The sequence below is a fragment of the Ziziphus jujuba genome, chromosome 3 (genome assembly GCF_031755915.1).
Source record: "Ziziphus jujuba cultivar Dongzao chromosome 3, ASM3175591v1".
NCBI lineage: Eukaryota > Viridiplantae > Streptophyta > Magnoliopsida > Rosales > Rhamnaceae > Ziziphus > Ziziphus jujuba.
Genome location: NC_083381.1, coordinates 308,516 through 334,392, shown reverse-complemented (window position 1 = coordinate 334,392; position 25,877 = coordinate 308,516). Strand labels below are relative to the sequence as shown.

The 25,877-nt window shown below is 31.4% G+C and overlaps 1 protein-coding gene across 1 annotated transcript; it reads left to right on the top strand.

Annotated features, from left to right (window-relative positions):
- Nucleotides 1-12,003: 12,003 nt before the first annotated feature.
- Nucleotides 12,004-24,702, top strand: LOC107421838 (uncharacterized). Its single transcript, XM_016031174.4, has 7 exons — nt 12,004-12,715; nt 18,201-18,300; nt 19,420-19,485; nt 19,801-19,915; nt 21,919-22,001; nt 23,117-23,178; nt 24,004-24,702. Exons 1-7 carry the CDS (start codon nt 12,516-12,518, stop codon nt 24,113-24,115), a joined length of 738 nt encoding a protein of 245 aa, XP_015886660.1. The 5' UTR covers nt 12,004-12,515; the 3' UTR covers nt 24,116-24,702.
- Nucleotides 24,703-25,877: the final 1,175 nt, after the last annotated feature.

Below are 25,877 nucleotides of genomic sequence, written 5' to 3'. Positions count from 1 at the left end.
AATGAAATTTTAGGCACTCCCCTATTATGAGATTTTATTTGTTCAATTTATAGTTGTCAACATTAAGTTGGCATAATGGGTAGAATATCTAAGCACTTGCCTATAACAAGATTTATCTTGCCTATTTTATGAAATTGCTCATTTAGCTTATTTTCTTCCATTTATGAATTAGAGTCCATATGAATGATTAGACTGCCCTGTTAATGATTTAAAAACTTGTAGAATCTTGAAATAGTAGTGGAAATTAATTGAGTATCATGAATTGCAGATTATGAGTTACCATGTTAATGACTTAATTCAATGTAGTTGGTTTTAGTGTTTCGGTTTATTGTCCTTGGCCCATATGTAGGTATTCTTTGTGCTAAGAAAACCCTAGTGAATTATGTCATTAGATATGGAAAGAGAGGGCTGAGAATATAATATAGTATATGCATAGTTCTTATGATGTAAACTATTTTTGTTTTGCCATTTCCACACCTGAGAGTACGTCTACTTTGTCTATACATGCCATGATGAAATTGGATAGGACTAATCATCAGAAGTAAAAGAAAACTGCAACAACCAGACCCAAGAAAATGCCCCAAATTTGAATTTTTGATCAAGTTTGATTGGGGTTGACCAAGTGGATTCTATGATTGATTTTTTACTGTGGGAGAAATTTCATGTTGTCTGAGGTACCATGGCAAAGTTCTTGTGGACACAAGATTGATTTTTTACTGTGGAAGAAATTTCATGTTGTCTGAGGTACCATGACGAAGTACTTGTGGACACAAGTTTGTAAATTGGTAGTACGCTAAAATCGGAGCCAATAGTAGAAAGTTATAATCAAAACAAGATGTGACTCGAACTGATCAAGGAGTCCGGAGTTGAATTTTTTATTTACGTAGATTTTGATGTTGACCCATCTGTCATGTGATAATGCTCATCATTATGAGCCCGTAGATTGGCAGCACACTTAATTTGGACTTATATTTGAAAAGATATGGGTCTTTAAAGTCGGGTCCGACATTTATGAGTAGTATTATAAACATGTGGAGGAATTTTGAAAAATGTCTAAGAGGTGCCACATGTCACCAATCCATGGGTGCCAAATGGACACTCCTTCTTCTTCTTCTTCTTCTCTTCCCTTACTCTCTGCTCACCCTTACCAAAACAGCTTCTCTCTCTCTCCTTTCTTGGGTTGGTTGGAGTTGATGGATTTCCGACCACCAATTAGGTGCATGTGTTGGCCGTCGGATTAACCCAGTCGCCAGTGAGCTTGGCTGCCAAATTTGGTGGCCGGCTGGTTGGCGATGTGCCCAGATCGAGCGATGGAAGCTAGCATCGACCATTTCCCTTCCTCTAGCTGATTCGCAGCAGTTCCAATAATTGTCGGGTCAATTGTAGCTGGATGCACCCAAATCAAGTTGTGAAGTCGGCAGCGGCGACCCAAATTTTTCCGATGATTTCATTGTTTTCCGGTTATTCTCGACAGTGAGTCCAGTCTTTCCTCTATTTTTGACCCCCTAACCTAAAAAGTGATCTCAGTTTCTCTAATTTCCAAGCCGTTTGTGACATATATGGAAGGAAAATTTGGCTGAAACTTCTTGGCCATTTTTTGACCACCACCAGCGAAATTGAGGTCAATGGTGGTTGGTAACGTACTCCTCATCTCTTTAACTTTCTATTGGTATCTGGGTTGTGAATTATGGTGGTGCATTTAAAAAGATGCTATTTTTGAATAAATTATTATACTAAATGCGAAAAATTGAAAAATTTAGATTGTATATAAATGTTTATGTACACACACACACACACACACACATATATATATATATATATATATGTGTGTGTGTGTGTGTGTGAATGTTTGTAAATATATACGTTTCATATATATGTATATGTATATATATGTGTATAAGTGTGGGTGTACACTATTGTTATGTATTAGGATGACATATATGTTTAAGTACACACACATATATATGTGTATATATATATATGTGTGTGTGTATGTTTGAAGTACATATATTTTGCATATATATATATGTGTGCACTGTGATGTATGAATATTTACATGTATATATATTTGTATAAATATATATATTTATTGAAGCCTTTGTATATATATTTATATATATATATATATATATGTATTTTGAAATATATCATATATGTTTTTAAAAATTAAAGAAATTATTATTTAATTATTATTATGTTGTTTATGTGATTTAAACATATTGTTAATAATATTTATTATATGGGTTGGAGAAATTAATTGTATATATTTATTATTGAATTTATTGTTATATTTATTTTGTATGATAAAATGCATTTAGGTGAAATTAAATTGTATGCGAGTTGTATATAAGTTAGCATAATTTTTGTATAAATAAATTTTAATGATTTAGGAAGAATAATTATTTTTAATGTATAAAATATATGTGCGAATTCGGACATTGTGAGATTGAAAAATTATGAAAAAAATGTATGTGTTCAATATTTAAATAAAATTGTTATTTGAATTTATGATACCAAGTTTATGTTGAACTAAATATATATGGCATAAAATTTATATTTTTGAAATAAAGGAAGCCATAGTTTTAATTGTTGTTAAGTTATTGAAAATTTTATTGTTGAGGTTATGATGTACAATAAAATGTATCCTTATGTATTTAATTATATATGAAATTTTATGCTGTTTTAATGATGCTTTTGTATAAATTGATTTTGAAGGTTTGAGAAAATATTTATATTAAATTATGGTGATAAAAAATATAATTAGGCATTGAATTAATTATTTCTTCCTGGGTTTGGTTTTACGATGGTAAAATTTGAAATATTTAAATTAATGGGTTTATAAAATTTGATAGTTTTTAAATACATCATACAATACTAGTGTTATGTACTGTATAATAGCGAAAATATATATGATCATCCTATAGAAGGTTGTTTACTATGGCTATCCAGTGGGTGCCATAGATCTGAAGGCTGGCAAATACATTTGCACAGTGCATAGTAGTCGTCCGCCTCCTTGGTCGTAGGTGGTTATTATGGATCAGTGTGCAGGCTACATTCATGGTCATCCTTGTGAGGGTAGACAAGTATAATACAGAGTGAGTATCGGCCGTTTCCCCTTTAGCCACAAGATGACTGTCATTGCGGATTAGTATACATATATGTATGGCCATCTTATGGGATCATGGTCGAAGGATGACTTTTCAGCCATAGCAAATTATAAGCAATTAGCACCACGAAATGCCAAGGTGATCGATTGCAAGTTCCCTCTTTAACCTCTCCATTAGGTAGCACTCGAGACGCCAAGTGCTATCTGGCACCATTGGTATATCGTATGGTGCATCAAGTATCTTTTTTATATATACCTATATATGAGTTACAGAGAGAGTATTGACGATGATTTTTTAAAAATAGTTATCAATACTCATGGTCTGCATGCAAACCATCTGCATTGTAGCATACCCTCCTATATATATGTATGTTATGTTATATTATGTTTGTATGAACCTTATCGATCGGGGACAATGATCCGACGCAGTCCATGAGCAGCTTAGCCTCGTGACTCTGTTGTCTACTAGTCTAAAGGGTTGGATGGCCAATATAAGTAACCACCTCAGACAATATTGGTAGCAGGGTACCAGTGACAGTTAATATCATAGATCGCGTAGCATGATAGATAATATCGTACACCTTCGATACGAGTGTATATATTTCGTAATATATTTATAAATTTATAAATTTTATTTTATTCTATACTACCTTATCTATTTAGGACTTGATTTTCCAGTATTATATTTACTTGCCAGTATTATTATTATTTGTTTTATTGTTATTAATATTGTTATTATTATTATTATCATTATTATTAATATATTGTTATGATTATTATTAGTGTTATTGTAATTGTCATTATTATTTATTATGATTATTTTTATTGTTATTTGCATTATTTATTATTATTATTACCTTTTATTTTTATTTTCATTATTATAATTATTATTGTTACTATTTTTATTATCAATGGTATTTACCACTAAAATTGTTGTCAATTACTATCGTAGTTGTTATTATTAATTATTGAAATTATTATAATTGTTATTACTATTGTTATTATTATTATTATTTTTCATTAAGATTATTATAATTGTTATTACTATTATTATTATTATTATTATTATTATTTTCATTATTATTACTTGTTATTATCATTATCATTATCATTACTATTATTATTATTATTATACAGTATCTTTTGGGCAAGTATTATAGCCTATGGGCAGGGATGATAGCCATCGGATAAATATGATAGCCGTTGGACAAGTATATTAGCCTTTCGATAAGTGTGGAAGCCTTCAGGCAAGTATGTTAGCCTTTAGGCAAATGTGGTAGCCTCAAGCAAGTTGTGTTATTATTGTTATTAATTTACTATTACTATTGTTATTTTATTACCCTTCTATCTACATCATGCATTGGTACGTTTGTAAAATAATATGAAATGTAGTATAACACTAAATATGTGGTGTGAGAGGATATGAATATTTAAAGGTATTTTTGTTTATTGAGTTATTTCTAATATATATGTTCTTATATTTTATCAAAGTGTTGCCAATTGTGGAATTATCTATAACAAGGAGGGAGAAATAAGGTGGTATGATATAGGAGTGCGCTTCTGTATAGGTAAGTTTTGGGGCATGCTCTACCTTTAGGGGAGATGCTGTCGGATTTTCCGTTAGATGATTCGGTAGGGTTTCCCTTAGGATCAGGGATTATTTAGGATTTCGGAAAAAGATCTTGGATGGGTCCTAACAAAAACTCTAGTAATGAATTTGGCTTTTATTATATTAAGCTTAATTTTAAAAATTGATCCACCTAAAATATCAAATAATCAAAGTATTTCCCAGACTTAAAGTTTGCATCAAGATTCGAAGCACTTTGTATAAGTGTTGTGTGATCATCATGGATGAATACAGCAAATAAGCTCATGAATGAGTTCTATAAGAAATTTATCAAGTTTGATAAAATCAAAAACACCATTGTTTGGATTTATTGAACTCTATTATGCATGATAGAATTAGTAGTGTAAGGGAGTATATCTTGAAACTTTTCTGTTATTACAACAAGCTCAAGGACCTTGATAAGCTTATTGATGAGGAGTCTCAATACCATAATAAGATGCTTTCTATCTCAATTTTTGACAATATTAGATCAAGCCTTAATAAATCAAGAAGGATAGATGTAGTTTAGAGGTGTTGGCTGCCAATCTCTTCGAAGAAGAGGATGACATCAAACTGACTAGTTTTAGGTCCATTGTTATAATAAATAGTCTAAAGGAAAAATGCTAGAAGATTTCTGCAAAGAAAGGACAAGATTTGAAACCTAAAAGAAGGAGGACTTTGGTACTAAGTTTAATTGGCAAAATGGTGGTTCGTCATCTACAAAGATTAAATTCTTTAATGAATAGTGCAACTTTTGCCACGAATTTGGTTATAAGAAAGTCAACTGTTGGAAGTTTATGGCTCAACAGAAAATGATAAGCAATGTTACCTTAAATGAGACTGACCAATATTGGATTGTATACATATACATATACATATACATAAATATATAATTCTCAAGAGTTAGAATTATATATTTTTGGGACCAATCATGTTAAAGATATAGTATTCTTTTAGAGATAGTTTAGTTTTAATATTTTTTTTTTAAAATTTAAGATTTTATGATTATACCTGGCAATTCGGGTTGGTGGGTCGTGTTCGTGTCAACTCGTTTAATAATCGTGTCAAAAATGCCTAACCCGAACACAACCCATTTATTAATCGTGTCAGGTACCTAAAACACTAACCCGACCTGTTTATAAACAGGTCAACACGACACGACCCGTTTAACACGATTGTTTTAACGGGTCGTGTTGACCTATTAACCCGTTAACCTGAAATTGATCTATTAACCCGAAAACTAACCTATTAATCCGTTAACCCGAAAATTAACCTATTAACCCGAAATTTTTTTTTTATTTTTATTTTTATGTTTTTGTTTTATTAAAGATATATTTTTTGTTTTTAAAAAATTAGTAATAGAAAATTATTTTTATAAAATTTTTAATTTATAATATTTTTTAGTTATTAAATATTATATTAGTGATAAAATATTAATTTAAAATTAAATTTAAATGGGTTGTAATAGGTATATAATCGTGTCGGGTTGAAACTGACACGTTTAATAAATGGGTCGTAACGGGTCAATTTCGAGTTAAACAGGTCAACCCGAAAATGACACGATTAATAATCGTGTTAAACGGGTTGACCCGATTATGACCCGAACCCATTTATAATAAACCCAAACCCATTTATTCCGTGTCGTTTTCGAGTCGTGTCGCCGTGTCATGATCCAAATTGCCAGATCTATTTATGATAACTTAGCTTATAAAATGATGCTTGTTACTTTGTAATTGCATCTGTGTTATTACTCTTGTAATTGCACTTGTATGTGCCAGAATTACTGATAATTATTTTCTATTATTACACTAATGTCTACATGATTTTTTATACCACCTGCTTTGAAAGAATATAGGTATTTTATTACCTATAATGATTACTTATCCAGTTATAAACATATTGAGCTTATTTGTGAAAAATCAGATAAACATATTGAGTTTATCTGTGAAATATTAGACTATTTGGTTGCCTTTAAAAGTTCAAAGTGAATATGTAGCTTTAGATGAATAAAAAATTAAAAGCTGTAAAATTTAACAAAGATGTGAATACTATGGTAGATATTATGATACTAGACAAAAACTAGGGAACGTTCACAATGTATTTGTGAAGTTGTGATATTGATGTTTAGTATGCAATGTCTAGATTAATAGAATTTTCAAATCTTCAAAATGATTTTTGCAAAATCATAAAAAAATAATTTTTGAAAATAGAAAAATAAAAATAAAAAATTTAAAAGTAATTTAAATTTACTAAAAATACAAGAGTAATTTAAATTGTCCCCAGCAAGGTGTAGATGATTTCATAAAAACCTATAAGGTCTTTTTGTCTTTATCCCAAACATTATGGAGTGTAAACAAAATATTCCCAAGATTCAAACAATTAAAAAAAATAATATTCAAAGGTTTTCATAACTCATGTTTTTAAATCATCAAAATTGTTGCGCATTTATAATGCTATTTTAAATCAAAGATAGCTTAAAAACTTATTTAATGATTCACGAAATGGCTCCAAGTATAGTACTAATCGAAATTAGATAAACGTATCAAAAGCTTTTGAACCAAAGTACCAAAATGGTTGGCAAATTTGATTTGACAAATCTCGAAATAGGTTTCCAAAACAAATGGAGATGCTTTAATTTGATAAAAACATAAGCTTATGAATGCATTTCAATCTACAAGGACAAGCAACTAGCTTTATCAAACCTTTATCAATGCATCTACACTAGGCAAAACAAACGATTTGGTATTTAATAAAAATGATGCATTTGATTCTCCAAATAAGATTCATTGTAATGATAGCAACCTTATAGATCATAAGAAGAATGCTTTACAGATAGCACATGGTACTAAAAATGTTTGTATGCTAAACATATAAAAATACACACACACATACACACGTGTGAATATATATATGTATATATAGATATCACCGTTCAACAAAAAAGCCCATGCACAAGCATGGTGCCTTGTAACCTGGTCAACGAACAATTCCCCTTGCCAATCTCTTTGACGAGCTCCCTTAACTAAGAGAAACCACAACATTTGTCAATATGATGAATCATGCAACTTATTTTTATAAAGCCATACACATTTGTTATTCTCTTTAGGGAGAGTGAAGTAACATGCAAAACAAAGATTTAAGCATATGATTCCCCAATACACAACTCATTGGTAACCATACAAAAATTGTTGCCTAGGTTTGATGACAAGGAATCTCATTCACCATCACACCCATGCCAAAACCATTCAAACTCTCTACCAAAACAAAATTTACTTCCAATTCTATTCTAATGCAAAAATGATCAACAAGCTTAGCAAACAAGATAGCTTCACAAATATATCAAATAAAATAAACAAAATCCACTCTTAAACAAAAACATTAATCCCTATAGGAAGCATATAACAATTTCTTTTCTTCCGACTTTTAAGATTTCTAAATAAATCAACAAAAGGTTCCATCCACAAGGAATGTTATCACAAAAATTATAAATTATCCAAGATTCCAACTTATAAATCACCAATTTCAACAAGCATCAAAACAATTTCTTTTCTCAAAAACATAACAAAGCCGATGGCTAGTATGCATATCATTTCCCCAATGTTACATGCAAAAGTTCATGAATTACCATCATCATCGAACTTAACAAACTTAAGACCTATAGTCCAACTATCCAACTTCATGAACCAAAGCTTAGGAATACATACACGTATGCTTCAACCAACTTTTGGACTTCTAATTTAAACATGATAGTTGAAGACCCAATAATAATTCCATATGCAAATTCAAAAACAAAATCTCCACTATGAATCTGTGCCACTTCAACCATGCATGCATCTAGAGTTCAAAAATTCCAAATCAAACCTTCAAAGTTAATCCCAACAACATAGCTTTATAAATACTTTCAAATAAAAGAAACAAAATCCACTCTTAAACAAAAAACATTAATCTTGAAAGCAAGCATATAACAGTTTCTTTTATTCCCACTTTCAAGATTTCCAAATATAAATCAACAAAAGGTTCCATCCACAAAAAAACACCATTCCAAGCATGCATCTAGAGTTCAAAAATTCCCAATCAAACCTTCAAAGCTAATCCCAACAACATAGCTTTATAAATACTTTCAACTAAAAGAAACAAAATCCACTTTTAAATAAAAACATTAATCCAGAGAGCAAGCATATAACAATTTCCTTTATTCCCACTTTTAAGATTTCCAAATAAATCAACAAAAGGTTCCATCCACAAAAAAATGCTATCCCAAAAATTATAAATCATCCAAGATTCTAACTTATACATCACCAATTTCAACAAGCATCTTCTTTTCCCAAAAACATGACAAAACTGATGGCTAGTATGCTTTTCATTTCCAAATTTAACCCCAACACTACATGCAAAAGTTCATGCATTACCATCATCACCAAACTTAACAAACTCAAGACCTATAGTCCAACCATCAAACTTCATGCACCAAAGCTTAGGAATACATATATGCATGCTTCAACCAACATTTGAACTTCCAAATTAAACATGATAATTGTAGACCCAATAATAAATTCCACATGAAAACTCAAAAACAAAATATCCACCATGAATCTATGCCACAGTCAACCATGCATGCTTCGAAAGTTCAAAATTTCCAAATCAAACCATCAAAGTTAATCCCAACAACAAAACCAACTCACAAAACAAAAGAATAAAGAACTTACCAGTAGATTTAACAAAAGCTCAACATGCATGCAAAGAAAATAGGCTTAAACTTCAAAAATTCCTCAAGACCTTCATTTGCATGCAACCGGAAACTTCAAGCTTGCAACTTCAACGGTGATTTTCAATTCTTCAACATGATCACACCTGCAAAGCTACTATGATGTTGAGGAGCTCAAGGGAACCCAAAGATACTAGGATCAAAGAAAGATGCCACAGGAAAAGTGAGCTTCGGCATGGCGGTGGTAGTGACGGTTTAAAAAAACTTAAAAGGTTGGAAAAAGAACTAATTCAAAATGAGCTTCACCAAAAGTTTTTGAACACTCATAAACCTTCGGAAGAACAAATTTGAAGGTTAGGTACCAAGAAATTTGAACAAATATTCACTCTCTCCCTCTTTAGCTCCATCTTGGCCTAGGTGAAGAAGAGATGAAGAATATGAAGTTGGTGGAACTGGTGGTTTAAGTTAAAAGAAGGAGAAGTGGGCATATTTGTATACTACTCAACCTTTAAAACAAGATTACCACTATACCCTGGATGAAAAACCATTCTTAATACAAGATTCAAGGGCAAGATTGTCAAGTATGATACTTAAATTTCCAAAAATTGAAAAAAAAAAACAAATAAAATTTCCACTGGTCCAAAATAAATTTATAGGAATAAAAATAATTCTTGGGGTAAATAAAAAAATATTTCCCCATTCAAGAATATTTTTTAATCCCCAAAATAAACAAAAGAAAATGAAAATTTCAAAATTTTGTATATCAACATATAAATTAAATATCTATAAGTTTAAACACTAGTCTCAAAAGCATCAATTCCAAAAAGAAATCCAATTGACATTATCTCAATATAAATAATTTGGTAATCTTATGTCAACCAAAAATCAATTTGGAAGAGACTTCTACTCCTATTGTGTTATAAACTGGAAGATATATTCAATTTAAATTTTAATATATTTTTATAAATTTTTTAAGTTATTGACTTTTATAGAATTGTATAAATTTTCATGAATTTTTATAAAATTTACAAAATTATGAAACACTTTTATAAGCTTTACTGAAACTTTATAGAGTTAGGAAAGGCTTTTATGGACTTTTATTGACTTTCATTTTTAAAAGATTTGATAGTTTTTTTTTTCTTTTCCCATATCAATAATTATTTTTAAAAAAATGAAAAGTAAATAAATTAGAAATTATTTACGAAAAACTAGCTGTACTGGAAATTAATAATGATTTTATAAATTTTTTATTATATGTTTGACTTACATTTATTTCAATATCTACTTTTTTATTACTAGTTTATTAAAATTTAACATTATTAAAATTTGACAGGTAGTGAAATCATGTGAAATCATGCTATAATAGTAGTAGACCAACACTAATAGGAAATTTTTTTTTTTGGGTAAAAAGAAAAAAGATACCTCATAATAGTATCATAGGCATCAGGTCGTAATTCTGCGCCACATGACATTGCGGTATAGGACCATCCAAGGCAATAACAGGATTTGCCAAAATTCGAACCTCAACTCTCGGATCTATAGGTGTGAAGGCTGAGTGAGTTCCTTCCCCTAAGCTACTATTTTCGGTGGTAAAAGAATTTTTTTTTTCCACTTTATGTAATTATCTTTCACATGAGATAGAGGATAAAAAAAAGAAAAAGAAAAGAAAGGTTGTATATAATTATCAAAGCCCGGATAATAAGGAGTGAGAGAAAGTTTGAAAAATAATATGTAATTAATTTGAATTGAAGTTATTTTATAAAAAATCTTTGAAAGTCAATAAAAGGAAGCGAAGGGTGGAAAAGTTTTAAAGCAATTTTTTTTTTTTAAAACTCAAAAGTTTATAAAAATTCAGTATTAAAAAAAAAAACTATTATCATTTGAATACTTCTTAACTTTTAATAACTACTAAAAATTTATAAAAATCTACATTAAATATCTCAAAATTTTTATGAAATTTTTAAAAATTTAAATTTAATATATCCAAACTTTTCAAATCTGTAAATATTAAATATTTTAAAATTTTAATTTAATGCATACCCCTAATTAAAACTTAATAAGAATATAAAAAATATAATGAAAGATAGAACACAAAAAATAAAAAAGAGATAATGAGAAAATATTCTTATTTTATTGTTTTTATATTATTTTCCACCACAAAGCCACTATATGTAGGCTTATATAGATTACAGATTTTTTTTCCTAGTACATGTATACCATAGATTACAACTATATAAATGATCAATAATGTATAAAATCAATACAATATAGTTACATAGGTTGCAAAATTTATGCATTTATATTAATAGGCATTCATAATATCCGTAATAAAATAGAAAATTTCGGTGAATTTTAATAATAATAAAGATGGCTAAGTCGATTTATACTTGTTAGTAACCGTATTATTGTAGAGAGGGACATAGGCGTCAATTTACATTTTACATGGTCTCGTGTCCTGTTATAATGCGTAGTGAATCAGTGCGGTGCAAGTTGCAGACCAAAAAAGGAAAAAAAGAAGGAAAAAAAAAAAAGAACAAAGAAAAAAAAAAAAAAAAAAAAGAAGGAAAAGGCCAAAAAGGATAAAAGAAAGAGGAAAAAAAAAAAAAAAAAGGCAATTCCCATCTCGCGAAAAGAAAGAATATTTTTTTGTGCTCAACAGCTTCTTTTGTCAAACTCAAAACCCTCCTCTCTCTCTCTCTCTCTCTCTCTCTCTCTGTCTCTCTACCCTTTTGTTTTAATTTTCCGTACAACTATTTCTCTCTCCGCAATTTTCAATCTTTTCCAATTTTTTTTTTTAAATTTTTTTTGTTTCTCGTGGAGCTCCCTTCAGTCACATAATTCATTTATATAGTAAATAATTTATAATATAATTTTTTTTTGTGTATAATCTCTTTCGCTCTCTCTCTTGCCCAAGTTCCCTTTTGATTTTGCAAACAATTTCTCCTCCTGGTTTTGGTTTTGGTTGTTTATTTATTTATTTTTTTGTGGTCTTTCATTATCTTCTATGGTTTTTGGCGGGAACCAACGGAGTTGGATAAGCTGAGAATTTCGTGTTTGGTGTTGGAAATTTTGAATTGGAGGAGTTGCTGATTGGTTTGATGGCGAACCCGTCTGGTAACCATCAAGAGCCGAGCCATGCCGCTTCTTCCTTCAACGGAGGGAACCCCAATAACGGGAATTCGGCGCCGGTGGCGGGGCCGGAGAGTTCCGGTGCGGCCATGACCATGAAGCACAACCCTGGAATCTCCATGGATTGGACCCCGGAAGAACAAGCAATTCTTGAAGAAGGGCTCGCCAAGTGAGTAGCGTCGTGGGGTTTTGTTATTTTATTATTACTATTGTTTTTTAACGTTATTGCAATTTGAATTTCTTTCTTTTTTTTTTTTTGGGGGGGGGGGGTGTTTGAGAAGGAATTCTTGTGTTTTCTTTTGATGGGAGGCTAAAATTTGTTTTGTTGATGGGGTATTTATTTTCAGTTGTTAATTTTTGGTTCTTAGTTTGTGCAAATGAATTGGGTCTTTGTAGCTCTGATTTTGTTTTGGTTATGTGTTTTTACTGTGTTCGTTTACATGAACTTAACTTTAGTCCTTATAAAATGTGGTTCCTTGGAATTATTTTGATAGGAGATTACTTACCTAAATTTATATCTTGCTTCTTAGGACTTCAAGTGGAAAATAAGTTGATTCTGATAGTTGATTAAATTGTGAATTATATCAATTTTTTAGTTTGTACCATTTGCTCACTGTATTTTGTCAAAATCTCCTGGATGGTGGTTATTATTGTTGTTTTGCTAACTTGCAATCCTGAATTTTTCATAATTTTGGCGTTTAATTAACTGATAAAGCTATAGCATGTAATATGTCGATACAAGCTTCCCTGGGGACATTTTCAAGTCAATAGGTTTTCTTCTGGCGATGTCCTTGTGTTCTGTATTCTAGTGTAGTGAAAATTGAGGGACTAAAGATGGTAAAAGTGGGTAATGCTTCTAACTTTTCTATGTGGTGCAGAATTTTCTGTCAATTTGAGTTGATGGTCTGTTAGTGCTAGTGAATATAACTTCTTCTATGTTCAAAATTACATTGCATCTGTATATAATATTGCTTATTAATCTTGTAGATCAATTATGTTTGTTTCAGGTGGTACTTCTGCTTGTTTTGTTTAAATTATATATTTGTAGAGATCCTTTTTTTTTTGGTAAGAATATTTGTAGAGATCTTGTTAAGAAGCAAGAATTTATATTCATTAGGGATAAAATTATGATATTAAATGTCATATGAAGTTTGTCAAATTATGTATAATGGAGTATATTTAAACAATTCATGAAGATTGGCATTAAGGTATTGAGTAAATGAAGCATTTTAATAGGACATAATATGTGGGTAGGTCAACTCAGATGTTATGATGCATGCGTTAAATATCTGTATTTTTACTTTAACTGGGTCTTCTTATGCAACTTTGACGCCACCACTAATCTTTTTGTGTAGGCATATAGTTTTTAATCTAGCTTAAACATATTGAATTGTTGAAACTGGGCATTTGCCTAGAGTTGTTAATTTTGACATCAATTTCTGGACTGCAAATTATTAATCACAGTATATATTGACTTAAGCCTTTGGGGACTTTTTATTGGAAAGGTGAAGAAGAAACATTTCAAAGAAGTTGTATAAGAGTTAGTAATTACAAATGTGTGATTAAATACAATATGATAAAGGGATATTTGTGTATTTTTTCATGTTTAGTGATAACCATAGTGCAGCATTTATTTAATTGCCTTTGTTATTTCATATAGCTTTGTCCTGTCATTTGGATTGTCATTATTGTAGAACAAATGATATCTGATCTGGGGTTCTGTTGATAGTATTTGATTGCTAATAGGCTTGAAAATTTTAGGGTTATTAGGGTCTTTGAGGGGATAAGGATTGGGGTTAGATCACAGGTCTATTTAGGATGGGAATGCTGCTGGATTGTGAAATGCTGCTGAAGAGAGACCAAATAAGATAAAACCTAAAACAAGAGTTATGGGTCATTGATCCAACCGTTTACAAATCACAAATTACCAAATTAAGTAGGCCTTCTGGTATTTTTATTCTCCTTTAGAGGTCTTGTTTGCAAAGTGTCAATCAGTTGAGGGTTTGAGACCCTTAATATGACATCTTTAGAATCCAAGGGATAAAATATTTGTGGGGCTAATTCAATTTTATTTTCACCACAAATTCAGGTAGTCTTATGTAATATTTAGGCATGATTTAAGCTGGTTGGCTATGGAATCATGAATTTTCTTTGCAGCAAGAACATACATGAGCTATTTGTTGCTCTCAAACAACTTGTTCTTTTTGACCAATTTGTTCACTTTCCCCTTATGAAAACCTGTCTTTTCTGGACTGTCCAATATGCTTGTTTTTCCAACATGCTTTTTGTATCTCTCTAATTTATTTTCTAGCTTTTTTGGCTCTGTTATCTGCGCCTTTTTTTTTTACAATGCTCTGCTTCCTTATTTTCTATTAACTCCTCTCCCCTCCTCTCCCCTCCTCTCTCCCCCCCCCCCCCCCGGGCGCTTTATTGGTGGCTTCTTTGTGGAGCTGGATGTAGGGATGCCAGCTTTCAGTTTTCCTCAGATATTGTTTTATGCTTATTAAATGACTTAAAGTTGCTAGTATTGCAAAATAAACATCAAAATTAGGCCTTGATAATTACATTAAAGGGGACCAAGTATATGCTGGTTGGAAATAGTGGTTTTTGAAATATCCTTCTTGTAGCAAGTAGGGCTGTTTGAAAGTCTTTTTAGGAGCCAAGCTTATGGACAGAGAAAACACACACACACATGCACACAAGCACACAAGGGCTTGGGTTTCCAAGAGCTCGTTAACATTTGTAGTTGTTTTGGTTGCTTAAGGAAAGAAATACAACTAGAAAAATTATTTGGCATCTGTTTTTGGGTTTGAGTATTAGGTTCTTGAATAAAAGATGAGGAAGACATGATAGAGTTGAGAGGAAGATGAGGTGGGAGAGGAGAGTGAGAGGGGAGAAAACAAGACAATAGAGAGTAAAGAGAGAAGATAGAGAATTGAGAAAGGAAATTTCATATTTAAGATCATGCCGGAACCATGTATCTCTAATGGCTTACGTGGGAGATTTTTAAAAGTCATAGTAACTGGGGTATTTTTTTTTCCCATACCATATATATCATATTTCTTCATTTGTAGAATTTTATTTTCATATGATACCTTCAATCATACCTCTGTTTTTGAATTCAATGTGGCACTATTATTTTAAGCTAGATGTGACATATCTTCATGGGAGATATGTTGTGTGGGACGGTCATGTGGATTGAACATCTGATATCAACTTTTATTGATGACTTTATGCTCAAGCAATCTGAATCCGGTTAACCATAGTAATTGCTAACCAGATATATGTTTAATAGTTGCTGATGTCTATGAAAATTTAGCAACTAGGTGAGAAAAGAGATAAAAGAAGAAGGAAAGTTTTTTGAAATGCATTTGTATGTTGTGTTGGTTAGAAAGTTTCCTTCAATGATCTCTTTCTGCTGTCAAAGCGTAATACTTATGAATATGTGAATGCTTTGTTGTTTGTATAAGAAGAGTAGTGAATATTTTTGTGGTTTCAGTTGGAATGGCGGTTTTGGTAGGAGAGGTAGGTAAGGCAAAATTGGCTTTTTCATGATAACTATGGTGTATTTGGATGGAGAATGGAATTTTATGTTAAGAAAAAATAGCTTTTGGATGCTGGAGGATTTATTTAACTTCGAATGTATAACAGTCTGCTTCTCTACTACTTTCTTTTAGAATCTTGTAGAGTATGGTGGTTGCGCCATTAATGTATGACTCTTGCATGCCTCTATGGTTATCTCACATGGTATTTTAATTATTTATTAATTTTCTTTTGCTTAAAAGAAAAGAATTGATGAATCAGATAGATTTTGTGTCCCTTTGTGGAATGTTTTATCTTTCATCATTATAGCCCCTGAGTTCTTGCTGAATCATGGAGAAATAAGACTCAACCTCCATCAATTGGAGCCAATATATTGCAAGCTGGTATATGATTAATAATAACCATGAAGATAAGATCTTTCATGAGAATAGATTTGTACTCTGAGGTGTAGAATATTTAATAAAGTGAAAAATATCAGTTTTATCATTGTAACTGCTTTAAACTTTCATAATGGTTATCAAAATCTTTGTTTTTTGTTTTGAACTTCTTGGAGAAGCAAAGAGAAAGAAGTGTGCAGCTCATGGTTAATAATCAAATTCTATTAAATTTTAAGTTAATTTTAATCTAGGGCCATAGCTAGGCACTTGGATGCAACATGGGAATCTCAGACTATTGAGTACAAATGCGTGATTTACTTTTGAGAGTGTTGACATCCAGCAAAGTTTTTGTAGGATGAGATTGCATTGTAATTCTTTCCTCCTCTACCCCACTTTTATGGGACTGACACTGTTCAGAGCCTTTAGTTATGATGTAAAACCTTAAGGGTGCCAAAGTTTTCCATATTAATTCAATCAAAGAGCATGAGGAATTTTTAGGGTATTGGACGAAAGTCAAAATACTGCTGCTTAGTCTTGTGAAGGATAATTTCTGATCAATCACAAAATTTTAGATTTTGAGGCTTCTCACATAATTTGGAAAGCATACGTTCAAAGTTTAAAGTGTTTGGCTTCTCGTGCATTGTAAGATAAATATGACTGATATGTTGGAAATAGAGAACCTTATATTTGTTCTCTCTGTCGTAGTCAGCAATATGAAATAAAAACAGCAAGTCCATTAATCTTTTAGTCCTTCATTATAATGTGGCTGCTAAATTATGGCTTTGGTGGGTGGAGGAAGCTGGTTTTGCATGGGTTATCCCCCAATCTTTATGAGATTTACTGCTTAGTAAATTTGAGGGTTCTGGGGGCACTGAAGAGGGATTTTGGATTTATGTGATGATGGCTTTGTTTTGTTCATAATGTTTAGAAAGAAATGGAAGTATTTTTGAAGATAAGATACAAGATGTGAATAGTTTGTTGGATTTTATCTAGTTTTGGGCTTCTTTATGGGCATCTCCTTCAAAGGAAAAAGAGGGATATCACAATTTCCCTAATTTTGTTGAACTGGAAGGCTGTGATGTAGTTTAATCATTTTGGTTTTTATGGAGGATTTCTCATCCTCTCTAATTTTATGTAATGTGTTCCTTTTATTAATGAAGTAAACTTTTCTATCAAATAATAATAATGATAATAATAAAAAAGATTGCTGTTGTATTTAAAGACTGTAGAATACATTTGTCGGATATGCAGGTTTTATTACCTAAAATTTTTGTTTGAACAAAGAATTATTACTATTGGCTTCCCTCTTTTTCCTTTTACAATGGGCTGGTGGGTGGTTTGATATTTCTGTATTTTAGTCATTGCCTTTGTGGTCCCAAGTCTTTTGAATTAGTGCTTTTCCTTATTGGTATCTCCGCTAGTGTATTTATTCAAGCTTTCTATATATGCCTAGATGCGATATTTAATACCTTCCGATTTCAACTGGCAAATTTATGCGAAAACCAGAGATATAAATCAACATATGTTGGTGAGATTTTTCATACAAACTGATTGTCTTTGTTTTGTTTTTTTTTTTATTTATTTTTAATTTTTAATTTTTTATGTTTTTTGTTTATAAAATTACCTTCATGTTGTATTTTGACACTTAATATTCAGTGTTAAATGTATTTTTCCATTCTTATTGTTTTTCATGTGCAACTTGTTCCTTTAGTAATACAGTTTTGGTACTGGCAGACATTCCTCAGAGTCAAACATAATCCGGTATGCTAAGATAGCTATGCAGCTACAAAATAAGACTGTCCGGGATGTGGCATTGCGTTGCAGATGGATGACTGTAAGCACCTTATTTTTCATTAATTGCTTGATTTGTTTACCTTCATTTTTCTCAAGTAATAAATTATATATTTGAATCTGTACAAATTTGCTTGAGATTTAGGTTTAATAACAGTCGCTGTCCTTGTGTGTAAATTCAACTGGACCCCTCTAGTTTCATAAGTATCATCTAACTCCACACCCATTTTAAAAAATCTTCATTTACAACTCTTGCTTTACATTTACACCCTTGGGTTTAGTCTCAATCTTTATCATTCACATCCCTATAGGAGGTATAAATTGATATTTGCAAAACTGGTGGAGTTTGATTAAATAAGGGCAAATCACTGGTGGGTGAGAGGAATTATCCCTGATATTTATAAGTGGTATTTTGTTTAGCATACTTTAAATATACTTTACAAACTTGTTTGTATGAGACATGCAACGTTCAGTTGAATTGTTTAATTTTGGCTGGGATAAGAATCTTTAAATTCATTTGATGTGTATATCTTCCTCTAAGAATGGGTCTTTCTGGTAAGCAAGTGTATTTGTCTGTGATCTTGAAGTTTGCAAGGTATTAAATTTTTAGCATCCTGTACTACGCCTTTTTGTTGCCCACCAAAGAAGCAACTTCTTTTACAGATTCTTGTTAATAATGTTTTTTGCAATGGCAGTATTTGATTACATCCTTTTGACTAACTTTAATTGGTCTGAATATTAATGAATTTTGGTTTTATTGAGATAATCAAATATTGATTGTTGAGCTCAGGAAAATTTTGGACAACTCAGTATGTTAACATAAAATTCTGTGTCTTCCAGCAGTTTTGCCATTGTGAATGAAATAGAAAAAGGCAGTGTTGTCACCTGCTTTGATACCAAAAAATCAGGGTTATAGTGTTTGGCAATATAGGAAAATTGAGCTTGTTCTAGCCCCTCGCTGGGCGTCTCCTTACTCGACTGTGTATGGATGATACCCAAAAGTTTGATAATTAGACCATAAAATGTTTTTTTGTCATGCTTTCTATGGTAAAGAAAAGTAAGAGTTTTAAAAATATGGGTGGAATTCAAAAATATTTAGTAGTTTTTGAGATATTGTTTTCTAGCTATGAAGCTGCATATTAATGGGTTGAGAATTTTCCAGAAAAAGGAAAACAGCAAGAGAAGGAAGGAGGAACATAATTTGTCAAGGAAAAACAAAGATAAGAAGGTATGACTGTTGTTATCTTATGCTATTTTGTGTGTCAAGTTTTTGATTACATAGATTGTTTCATTAGAAAACAAACTTATTTGCATTCAAATTATGAAACATTATATTATTAAATGTAGAACACTTTTGAGCTTATGTATTTAATGTGTTTGTTCCCCCACCTTCAACTGAATAAAAGCTGGAAATTTTTCAATGTCTTTTTTATGGTCTTTTTTACTCTTTCTTCTTTTCTTTTTTAATAGTATTCTGCTATGCAAATATCTTTTGGTTCCCTACTGGTGATGCTCCTGAATATCTTTCCAATTTATGTCTCAGGAAAGAGTCACTGATTCTTCTACAAAGTCATCTCACTTTGCTCCAAGGTCCAGTGTTCCTCCATATGCTCCACCAATTATCCCTATGGACAGTGATGATGGCATCTCATACAAAGGTAATATCATATTCTTAAATAGTTTGACTTATACAAACATGTCAATGTATGTAGGTGTTTGTATGTTCATTCCTTGCAACTATTGAAACTTAGTTTGTCTTGTCTTCAACATTTGCCAAAGCAGTTTTCATCATTGTTTCATACTGTTTTTGGAATTGGTGGCTTGATATCATCAACTTGTTTTCTAATGGTTGATTTTTTGTTATATATGTTTTGTGGTCATCTGATATTGCCACCCTATAGCTAGATATATCCATCACTAATTAGTTCCCGTATTTCCTTAAGATGCTTATTCTCCTTAAAATCATTTTCATTGTTTGAACAGCTGATGGATGAAAATGTATAGCCTCAACTATCTGATATTTTTGAGCAACTGGCTCTAGGAGTATATTTGACCTAGGATAGGCATGCAGAGCTTATGGATGATGGAGAAATTTAAAAAATTTCAAGGATACCTTGTTAAACCGTTAAAGCACCCTTATTTGTAGAAGATCAAATACATAGGAGGTGGTCAAAGAATGATAAATATATCTCCTAAGTTTTCAAATAACACTGTCTTAAATTGTATTAGGCACTTAGTTTCCTACCAGTAGAAACAATATTATCTTTTGTTAGTATTTTTGCTGTGAAACGACACTTCTTCTGCACTTAAAAAATAGAAATATCATTATTCTGGATCAGGAACTAGGCTTTCAGGTCATTTTGTTCTTATCAAATGCAAAGTGGAAGACTTCCATAAATTTGTGTTATTGATAACAATAGATGCTGAATTTAGACATGAACAAATATCGTTAAGCACATTAATACAGTCGGGTTTTTAATTTTAGCCAGCCAATTTTCTTTATTTTTTATTTTTTATGTAACAGACTCTTAATGATACCCTCTTTATATTGTAAGGTTAAAATGATGAGCAGTATTTCCTGCTCCATATGTGGGAATGAATATTTTAATAATAGTTTTAGGAGTCTTTTTTTATTTAACTTGAAACTAGAAACGACAACTCTCTTTACAAGTTCTGCTTAATGTTATTTTAGAAAATTACTTGGCTTGTACATTGTTAATGAAGGCATTTGATTTATGCTATAAGGTTTATACTTGTATCTAGCTTTGGTGAAGAGTGATTTTTAAGTTCTTCTGCTGACTGTTACTATTTGTCTTCTTCTTTTTTTTTTTTTTTTTGGTTTTGTTTTTTCAATTGTCTATTGTTAACTGCTGATAGGCTGTATTGCTGGTCCCTTTTTGTATTTTTATTTGCTTTAATGAAAGTTTGTCTTTCTTATGTAGACATGTGTGTGTGTGTGTGTGTGTGTGTTATTAATAAAGTTTTCTACCAATGAAAAAAAATTATTGGGATTAGATGGCAGAAATTCTCTGTTCCTCTATCAGAGCATCTCAGTCAGGCTGTGAGTACTCATAGAGGGAATTAAGTGAGCTATGGATCTTGCTACATCTAAAACGTTTTTCGCAAAGTGTTTTATCATATGCTATTCCTCATATGTTGCACAGCTAATGAAATTATCAAATGTTGAATCCTAGTTATGCGCATAGCATGCCATAGAGCTCTCTGCTGGGAGACCAAAAAAAAAAAAAAAAAAAGATTGGATTAATTTTAGAGGCCTTGGTTCAGATTGACTTTATTTAGTGGGCAGCTAGGTCTGGACTTCTTGGATTTTTATTTTGTTTTTGCTAACTTGAGCAGTTGAGCTTCATATTTAGAAGTTTTTGTTTCAAGTTCTTTGTAATGGTAATAAATTGACCATAAGGCTTGGAAATTTTGTTTCCTATGTTAACATAAAGAAAGAGGGATTAGATTGTTACCCAAAAAAAAATAATAATAATTGTTTCATATTAAAGACGTGAAAGAAAAAAGAGAGAGGGTATTTTCCCTAGGAATGGGCCCAGCTTCATGAATACTGTTTTATCTGTTGAGTAATTCCTGTATAAATTTCTCATCATGTGTGGTAATGCTTCTAGATTCTAAAGTTGCCTTATGCTGTTTGCAGCCATTGGTGGTGCTACGGGAGAGCTTCTGGAGCAAAATGCTCAGGCTTTGACTCAAATTTCCGCAAATATTGCTAATTTTCAGGTTACCTCCATATTATATTCTATTTTTCTAGAATTAAACCTGCATAATATATCAATTCTCATTATTCCAGTCATTAATTTGATCCTGAAACTTTATTGTCTGTGAATATATCTAGAGAGAATTGCTTTCTTGGGAAGTATCTCCCAACTTATAATGGGTGGCATAGTGACATGGCAAGTTTGTATGCGTGAGACATTAAGTAATGATTAAAAGCTAAAACCCTATTTGAGGACTTCTCAATCCTTAGGACTTGCTGCATGACCACGTCTCCCATTATAAGTTGGGAAATAATTCTTAGGAGATTAAATGTGTATATATGTATACGTAGATATATGTACAGTTTTGATATGGTTCTTATATATACATATATGTACAGTTTTGTTATGGTAAGAACTCTGAGATGTATGGAGTGAACTTCCTATGTGTCAGCCCCGATATAATGACACACATCATTTAAATATCATTTTCACTTTTTTAAAATAAGACCTATATGGAAAAAGGGTAAGCCATAACATCTGCATATTGGACCCTCCATTAACATCATTTGTGGTAGACATTTTTGAAAGTTGTTTGAACATTTTTTTTCTTATGTGATAGATGACATAGCAAGTTCACTCCATAATGTCCTAATGAGTTTTAATCATATAAAAGAATTCTACATATACATATATATTTTATATATGCGGAAGTTTTCAGCTGCTTAATTGTGAGCAGCAGCTCAACTTATCACCAACTTTCAACTAGATTGTGGGTAGAATGTAGAATTGTAAATTGATAAAGAACGAAAGTGCAGGCTGTAAAAATTATGAATATTTGTCTCTTGCATGTTCATGCATTCCCATGTGTCAGCCCTTCTTTTGACTGCATGTTTCTAATTAATCTTTTTGGTTTTTCTTTTCTCGTCCCATGGGTTAAAACCATATGACAATATATGTTTTAAATAGCTATATTTCTTATGCTTTCCTGTCTTCGTCTCAGTCTTTATTGACCATAATTTCTCTCACTTAACAAGCCTTGTAAGCAGCGGCTATTTCTCGATGGTACCAGTACCAGCACCTGTGCAATTCTTGGTGGTTGACTATTCGCTTATTTTATTTTATTCTTCCTGTTTCCAGATACAGGACAACATCAACCTCTTCTGCCAAGCTCGAGATAGCATCCTTAAGATTATGAATGAGTACGTTTTTAACTGGGGTTACTTTTGTTTTGAAATTTCACAAGTACATTTGAGACATTTTTCTGACTCTTCTGCTACATGTTCATGTTTGTTGTATTTATTTCGTTCAATTACGTGTACTTATTATACATTTACTGATTAAATATGCCATGGTAAGAGCAGTATTCTACACACTTTTATATGTTGTTGGACTTTTCTTGACTAGCTACTGTATGACTATTCTTGTTCATATATTGTTCAGTTATTGCTTTGATATTCAGTTGACTGCAACTAATAATTTATAATATTCCTAGCAAAAACAAAAAGAAAAAATAAAAATAAAAGATTGTAAACATTGTTATGTTGCATACGCAGTTTGAGTTGGCCTTTGTCTTGGTGGGTGTTCATTCAATTGGCCTCCCAGTTCTACATGTATCGAAATGAGATTTTTCATTGCGTAATGGGTCTATGACAAATATTTTCTATTCAACACTTAATATTTATGATTGTGCCTTGGTGTCTTTGTTTTTAAAATTACTATTAATCGTATTGGATTTGCTTGATGCATGTTGTCTAATTGTAAGGCAGAACATTAAAGACAGCAATTTCTTAGGGAGTGGTAGGTCAACATGTAAATTGGTTCATGCAAGTTCTAGATAAGGCATCATAATTCAAACCAACTTAATTGGAATCAGTGGAATTTTTTACTATATCTGAATGTTTGGTTTGTAACTTCTTAAAGTAGAGCTACACATTGTCTTCAGCTGATTTGAGTAGAACTGAGATAGTTTACTAATTGTATAAATGATTAAACACTGTTTTATTTGTCTACTTTTTCCTACACAGCTTGAATGATATGCCAGAAGTAATGAAGCAGATGCCACCACTTCCGGTGAAACTGAATGAAGAGTTAGCTAACACCATCCTTCCCCGTACGAGCCATTCAATGCAATCATGATGCAGCTTCTTCGTCTACTTTGAAGCTATGATTGATTCTCAGAAACATAATCCAACCTCCAATGCAACACCATGATCATTATCCTGGCTGGAACTTCTCAAATTAGATCCCAACCACAGATTAGGAAGGGAAAAAAAAAAAAAAAAAAAAAAAAAATCCTGTCCACAGAGTTGAACCATCACCATTCTCCAGTTCACAAAATTATCTTCATGACCCCCAATTGTTTCATCATACAGATGCCAGCCTTCTTTTCCGTCTCTTATCTTTTTTCTATTTTTCCTCCCTTTTTCTTTTTGTTTTTGGTGGTTTACCTTTCATGTATGCTTTTATCGTTGATTTGCATAGTAGGCAATGGCTTAGCTGTTTTCCGTAGAAAGTAGGCAAGAAAATTTGTTTATATATATATATATATATATATATATTGAATAATAATTAGGGAATGAAGAGTAATTATTATTAATAAGTACTTCAAAACTCATTTCTATAATTATGTTGGTTGTAATTGGTGCTTCTAACCTTAATATGTGAATATTGTAATTTGCAATTAGATGATTGGTTTTAGAATTTTTGAGGTTCTGTTGGTCAAAGATATTCTCCAATTATTTTTCCTCTTTAAATGACTTTGCAGTAGTAATATGGTGCTATTATTGGGCACAGAGCTTTTGCTGTTTCAGGTACAGCGAAAAAAAAAAAAATCACGATGCATGGAGGTCTCAACTGTATTTTTAGTCTTCTTATGATCGGCTATTGTATCTATCGGATTCTTATCCAAGGATATGGCACATTTTTACAGTTTAGGCTTTTTCTCCGGGGCCCGTTTATTGTTTTTTTGGCCGGAATTTTTTATTTGTTTATTATTATTATTTTTTTCTGGATTCAGTTTTTCAAGAATTACTTTCTATTATTGATGCTTAGTTAATGCTCAAAAACGTTTATTCACAAAAAGGGATTTAGAAAGTGCTTTCGATTTAATAAAAATGTCTTTTAAATATAAAGATAACATGAAAATAAATAAAAAGAGGAGTACAGTTTTCTTTAAGATGGCACTGGAATGTTTGATGTGTAATTTAATTTGATTAATCTAAATTTGAAATAGTCTTATCGAGTTAGTCTAGTCTGGTTCAACAAATGGGCTGTAAGGGGTTCAATTTATTTATTTATTTATTTATTCTTAAATCACCCTTATTGATTATTTTGGTTTATTACATAATTTCACTAAAATTTAGGAACGTGCCTCCTCCCTCTCCCTATTTCTTTGATAGGTTTGGCCAATTTCCCTATTTTTATTTAGATTTTCCTTTTTAAGCTTAATGATTTGTTTAATCTAAGAAATATCTTGGATTGCCAACTCTGATAGGAAGAAATAAAATGAAGCATTTCTGAAGTCTAAATAATTAAATATGAAAGAAATTAATAGATTGGAAGGAAAAATTGCTTTGTCGTGTAAGTAAAGATACATTATTGAAGTTAGTGGTTGAAGCTATTCCAAGTTATTCAATGGGATGCTTTAGGATACCTAAATGTTTTATAAACAAGTTAAATGGGCATTGACATGGTTTTGGTGGAGTAAGTCTGGTAATAACAGAGGGGTTTATTGGAAATGTTGGGAATTGATGTGTCAGCCAATAGCCTGTTTTTAACTGTAATAGTTACCAGAGGTTTTAAAAAATGCCATCCAATTCTATTCAATTTTCATGGCCATGTCTAGCAGCAACCGGAACTTTGTAGAATGGGTGCTGGTGCTAGGAAAATAGTTTGGAAA